A 6,219-nucleotide genomic window follows, 5' to 3' on the forward strand; every position below is an offset into this window, starting at 1 on the left:
TAAATGTATAAATAAACAGAATTTGTTCATCCATAACAAAAAGAGCTGAAGAAAAGTGCAAATGTGGACCAAGCTCTTAAAACAAAAAATTAAGTATTAATTAGCCCAAACTGTATCTATTCTGCATATACAACGTTGAGTGCAAGCAATGAAGAGATCTAAATGAAAGTCACGTCTCCTTTCGTTTTCTCACATAAACCCGTCTTGTCTCGTGGCGCCATCTAGCGATACGGAAGAATAAAAATAAATGCTCCATCATGTCGACGGAAATGCTACTCCTCTATGGACTTTTCTGTCTCATAGTGGCAATCCTGCTGACTGTGTTAGGATTCTTAGTTTATTCCGGACTGTTTGCAGACATAGTAGTTGGTGCAGGACCCCCTCCAGTCGGGAAGCTGTACGTGGCCTATAAATTTGGGAAAGGATCGTACAAAGACGCAGGGTACCTGTTCACCGAAGCAGTCAGCATCGTAGCTGATCTGCGTTGTATAGGGGTTTATTATGACGACCCAGATGAGGTAAGCACGGTTGAGTACGAACTTCAGCTGGTTTTGAACTCTTTGAAGGGGAAGGCAGGGAATTTAGAACTAACACTGTCACCTGTCTCCATATTCTGAAAGTGAAAATGACGGTGCATTATATTTTAATCGCGCGTACATGTACATAAAGATCTGCGGTTCCATTTTATTGTAGTATACATGCAAGTTCAGGCCCGTAGCATGTAACATGTAGGGGAGTTACAATGTTACCGAAGTGTGCAATGTCACGAAATTAAATACATGAAACCAAATAAATTTGCGCTCAGAATCTACACCCAAATAAGTGGCAATTACAAACTTGATAAAATTCTGTTACAATAAAATCTTTCAACAACTGCCAGCTATACAGGTATATCAGACCTGTAGCCCAGGAAGGGGGGGGGGGGGGGAGGGTCCAATGAAATGACCTTCATACCAGGAAGAGTTGCACTTTGGGTGAATTTTGATCTACTGTATGTACACGTAGGTTCCATGGTAATAGGTCCACATTTTCACCCCCCCCCCTTTTTATTTATTTATTTATTTATTTATTTATTCTTTTTGGAATTACTGGTCTGAGTTTACTATCATCTTTTCTTTATGTAAAATTGTGTACTTTTAAAACGTTCTTTATTACATATCTCAGGTAGGATTGGGAGAGCAGAGGTACGTGGTGGGCAGTATCCTGGCAGAAGGGGACAAGGAGCCAGATCCTGCACAGAAAGAAGAATATCAGAGACGTGGCTATAAGTTCCACACTTTCCCTGCTGTCACAAATGTGGTCAAGACAAAATTTCCTTATAATACAGCCATATCTATACTTGTAGCTATAAAAAGGGTGTATCCCGTCTTGGGCCAGTATGTAAAGGTAACTAAAAGAGAGGTGCATTTACAATGTCTTCTGATGGCTTAATTTAGTGTTATATTGTCTCAGAGTCAAAAGACTTGGGTAAAGTTTGTGAACCTATAAGGAGTTAATATAACCCAAATTGATTTATTCAAAACGCAAATCTTTTAATATAAGATCATTTTGACTCGAGTAATCTTGAAGTTGCACCTGCTTTTACTCAATCCATGTAGTGATCAAGAATATTTCAGTGAATAAAAACAAAATATGTTTAAGGCCTTTGGAGAATTAATAATATACAAAATGAAACCACTAGTTGGTGTTTATTTGATAATGAGGATATTTTAATTGCAGTCAAGTATAGCTTGGGGCATACAATACAGTGGCAGCCCCATATCCTGATATTATTTTTTAGATTAAAATTGTGATTTTTCCAGGAAAAAAGGCTGTGTGCCCATCCATTTGTGGAGATATATGACGGCTTCACTATTCACTTCATGGCCCCTCTTGCCAAACAGGATGAATTTTATGTCCCCGAGGCCCACGGCCACACCCATCAAGAGGGCCCTACCCATCTCAAAGACTCACCAAAACACAAGAAAACCGCCGACCAAAGAGAAGACGAAAGCCAGCCAGTTAAAGTGCGCAGAAGTAAGAGGAGTGGATCACCATCAAGATCACTTGATAAAACTCCAGAGCTGTCCACCAATGAGGAAGATTCAGGGATCACTTCGGCCAACATCAGCGGCACCAGCGCAGGTGGAGATTCCGCGGAGGCCGAGCAGAGCTGTAACCTCGACTCCACCGAGGGAACGAGTTTTGTCTCAGATGTCACGACATGTACGGAGGACGATTCTGTTGTGTCGGGAACAGTGACTGGGGACTCCTCGGCCGAGAGCACGTCTTCATTTGAAGAAGTCAGCAAAGATGATATTTAAATTTAAAATGGCTGGTGGTTACAATGTTAAGTTAACTGGTCATAATATTTATGTTATATAAATATGTGTATGTACTTGTGTGGGTGTCTGGTTAAAACAGTGAAATATTAATGCCGTATTCTGGTGTACATGTGTTATGTTTTGTGTAGCTTTATCCTAGATTGTGTTGTAGTCATGAAAACAGGAATTATAAAAGAGGTCACTCTTAAATTGTCATAATTTGAACCAAGTGTGTGTAAACTCCATACCAACATATCCTCTACCAGGGCCACAGATTGATTTTTCACAAGGTATTCACAGATATGTCTCCAGCTAATTCATGGCACATATCTCCACTGTGAGTTGAAGAAACGTGCACATTATTAATCTGTGGCCCTGGTAGACATTACCAATAAGTTGCCAGGGAAGATCTGATCATCAGGTGGAATTACAAGGTATATTATACCTGAGAAAACCAACCTTAAACCTTAAACTTGGACTGCTAAGTTATTGTCACAGTACTTAATTGCTTAATCAGTGATTTAGTAGTTAGAGGCAGATTGAAGTTGCTTTGTTTTTGATTTGAGGGTGGGGTTACTTAATCCTAAAAATCAGGTTATCAAGACTACATACTACTTAGATTTGGTTTAAACAAGCTAAGATCTGCTATTTGACAGCTACTTACTAGTTAGAAAGTCGGCTATCTGTATTCATGTGATCAGGGGTTTCCCCAGCATTTTAAGTACAGGGAGTCCAAAATGTGAATCTGTAATTTGGTCATTGAATTTCTGGTCCAACCCAAGCTGAAGCAGGCCCAATCAACAAACCCCAAAAATTTCCTAAACTGTCCAGTTGTCCTTGAAAGTATAGGTCATCTTTTGAGGCCAGTGGTCATCCAAATGACGACTGGACAGTGCTCTGGGGAAATCCTTGCCTGTGGTATAAGTTTATTCTCAGGTGAGGCAGACTGTCTCCTCAGCCTGCTGACATTGCCCTGTAAAACAGTTCGATAACTACTGCTGCATTCCTTTCATTTATTTAACATGTCACTGTTTAACATGTCAGCATTGATATCTTGTGTATGAACTAAAATCGAATGAATTTACATTTAAAATGTTACAGGACCTTAATTGTCTTTTTTTTTCTCATCATGACAGTGATTGTTCTAGTGGGTGCTACTGAAAAGGTTCACAATAAATGTTATATCAGTGTGGAGCATTCTGTTTTTTGTTTTTTGTTTTTTTTTTCTTTTGAAACATTTTATGGCGGCATCTACGTCCGTTTGCTTCAGGCCATACACAATGAGTTTGCATGTCGTAAAGAAGAGGTTATGATTAACGGCCTATTAAGTGTCTGGGCAGTTTAATATCATTTATATAATTTCAAACATACGGAAAAAATGTCTAGACAACTTTTGCCCTCACAGAAGTCGCTATGAACTATAATGTAAAAAAAGAAAAAGAAATTAAAATGAAGCAATTCTTATTTCGTTGTTCTCGACAGTCTATTTTAGGAGATGTTTAATTAAAAGTAGCTAGCAAAAATATTCATATCTCAAAAGTGATGTTCATTTCTTGGTTAATGCATGAAATTCTATCCCTGTCTAACTTTCGGGGTAAAAACTCTACGCATTCAACGTAATCTATTGTTACACTTTCAAGTCCATTGCTTTCACTGAGGGTAATTTTATTATGAAAACAATAAGCTAAACCATGGATCAACGCAAGTAAGACAACGTAATGTCAGAAGACCCGAGATTCTGGTGTTGTAAGAAATTGCTTAAGCCGCTGTCAGTTCTAAGCGACATTTGCGACTGCAATTTTTCTTAATTTTTAACTTTAAAAAGTACCTGTAACAATAATAATCCTATTAGTAATTATCGTAGTTTATAAAAAGCATGCCTTATCTAGAACAGTGTTTTTTATACACGGTATTAAATTGCAAACACTGCTTAGCATCGCAAATGCCAGACAAATATTTCCTCATTGCACTTTACCTGTCTGTCTGGTCTTCTATCTACACAGGTTGCGTACTTTTAAAATCAGCTCCTAGCAACAATGTCGTTACAATGACTCGTCACAGTCGCCTTACTGTTACGTTGCCTAACACCGATTGCAAAGTAAGATTTGGGTTGTGACGTGATGGTTTCGCTGATCTGTCACAATATCAGTCCGGTTACGTCATAATAGTTGTTACTTTAGTCATGCATAACGTCATGCGTTGTGAAAATCACGTAATTGTGACATCATAGAATGTTTCGTTGCTACAGAGACTACAGCATTGCTTTCGGGTATACACTAATTTTTCTTGGCTCTTTTACTAGAAAAGTTGAGCGGAGAACTGTAATGTGTAACAGAAAACTGGAAAATAAAACAATTTTTTTAAAACAAATCGTGATGGACTATGGTGGAAATAGATAATGGATAAAAGGTTAGTGAATTAAGATCTGTTTTAGGTGTTTCAGTTTATGAGGTAGGAGAATAGAAATGGTACCGGTCGTGGGGGCGACCAGGACACACACGTAAAGCCTAGGTCCCAACCGAACGTACAGGCTACTACGTGTGGTCTACGGCCAAAAAAATTGGGAAAACGTGGGAGTTCGTGCGTGAGGAGCACGTCCATCGTGCGACTTTTGGGAGGACGGACGCAAACAGCACGTAGAATCTTTTCGACATAATCAACAGCCGCTACGTGCGATCTAGCTACGTCCTAGCCGGACGCAAGGAATCTAAAAAACGTGCGTCCAAAACGTAGTTGGGACCTAGGCTTTAGAGACATCTAGGAGTGTAACACTCACTGCTCACTGCTTGGTACACTTGGTGCGTTTCATCATTGTGTTTGGTCTTTGTCACAACTACTACATCCTTAAACTGGTGGACCTGATTGACATAGAATTGTTTTTATTGACAAAACCCTCATTATAACCATTTTTAATTCATTCAAAACGTATAACGCGCCTCTTAATAATTATTTAAATTAAGTTCGATCCTTCTTTCTTTTACATATTAGGCAGTTTAGATGTTTCAAACATGGAACATAAAATCCAGAGCTAACCGAACTAATTTTAATTTTTGACACACACACAAAAAAAAATAGATTTCAGAAAAAAAGAACCTCAAAGAGATAGTATGGGGATTGTTATATTGAACGTAGTCTTGCTTTGTATTTATAAATAACCTGCATTTATCTCCAAAGACACGATGTATATTTTTGAAGTAAAATAATCATTACATGTACTTTTGCTAAAGAAATACATTTCAACTTCGAGAAGGAATTTGAAGTGTGCATGTCAAGCGTGGAAAATATATTATGATGTGGTTTTTAAAAGTATAACTACATGATATTTGTAAGATTGAAACCCAACAGTTTGGTGGTCTGTAGAAGTACAAAAAGTGTTGAGGACGCCACAAACTCCTTTAATTGTATCATCTCCCCCCCCCCCTCCCTATTTACAAGCTAGCTTACCTGCATGACTCTTGTTAAATGATTATAACAACTACCGAATTTAAATGGCGCACTCAACCAAGAAAACTGTCGCTTTCACGATAATATTCAAACAGTGCGAAAATTCCGTATCAGTAGCACCCGGTCATTCACGTTCATATATGAATACCTTATTTCCGTGTAATAGCATTATACAACATTTAAAACGTCTTAATTTATGGGTATGCTGAATTCTATTAGTCATACCTTTATATTAGGCATAGAAATTATTGTATATTATCATAAGAATATGTTATTTAACTGCCGTGGCAGCGGTATGTGACGGTCGTGACTGTTATATCATAGTTTGATATACAAATATCGTCTTAAATATGAGGATGCCTCCAACTAGTAAAATCACTTAACCCGGAACTTTCTATTTAATCCACTAATTTATGAATAATGCTCAATTAATAACGCATTATTTGAGAATTTATTAAAGAAAATTAGATCG

The 6,219-nt window shown here is 37.9% G+C and overlaps 1 protein-coding gene across 1 annotated transcript; it reads left to right on the forward strand.

Annotated features, from left to right (window-relative positions):
• Positions 1-217: 217 nt before the first annotated feature.
• On the forward strand, positions 218-3,497 carry LOC106152741 (testis-expressed protein 264). Its single transcript, XM_013526453.3, has 3 exons — positions 218-518; positions 1,165-1,386; positions 1,803-3,497. The coding sequence occupies exons 1-3, from the start codon at positions 258-260 to the stop codon at positions 2,301-2,303; spliced, it is 984 nt and encodes a 327-aa protein (XP_013381907.2). The 5' UTR covers positions 218-257; the 3' UTR covers positions 2,304-3,497.
• Positions 3,498-6,219: the final 2,722 nt, after the last annotated feature.

This window comes from Lingula anatina, chromosome 6 (genome assembly GCF_051362555.1).
Source record: "Lingula anatina isolate TDL-2025a chromosome 6, LinAna3.0, whole genome shotgun sequence".
NCBI lineage: Eukaryota > Metazoa > Brachiopoda > Lingulata > Lingulida > Lingulidae > Lingula > Lingula anatina.

What these genes read in the sequence shown, in the direction of transcription:
- LOC106152741 (XM_013526453.3), top strand. Translation starts at nt 258, where the DNA reads ATGTCGACGGAAATGCTACTCCTCTATGGACTTTTCTGTCTCATAGTG. An exon ending in ATTATGACGACCCAGATGAG is followed by an intron (nt 519 to 1,164) that starts GTAAGCACGGTT and finishes TACATATCTCAG; the next exon opens with GTAGGATTGGGAGAGCAGAG. An exon ending in TCTTGGGCCAGTATGTAAAG is followed by an intron (nt 1,387 to 1,802) that starts GTAACTAAAAGA and finishes TGATTTTTCCAG; the next exon opens with GAAAAAAGGCTGTGTGCCCA.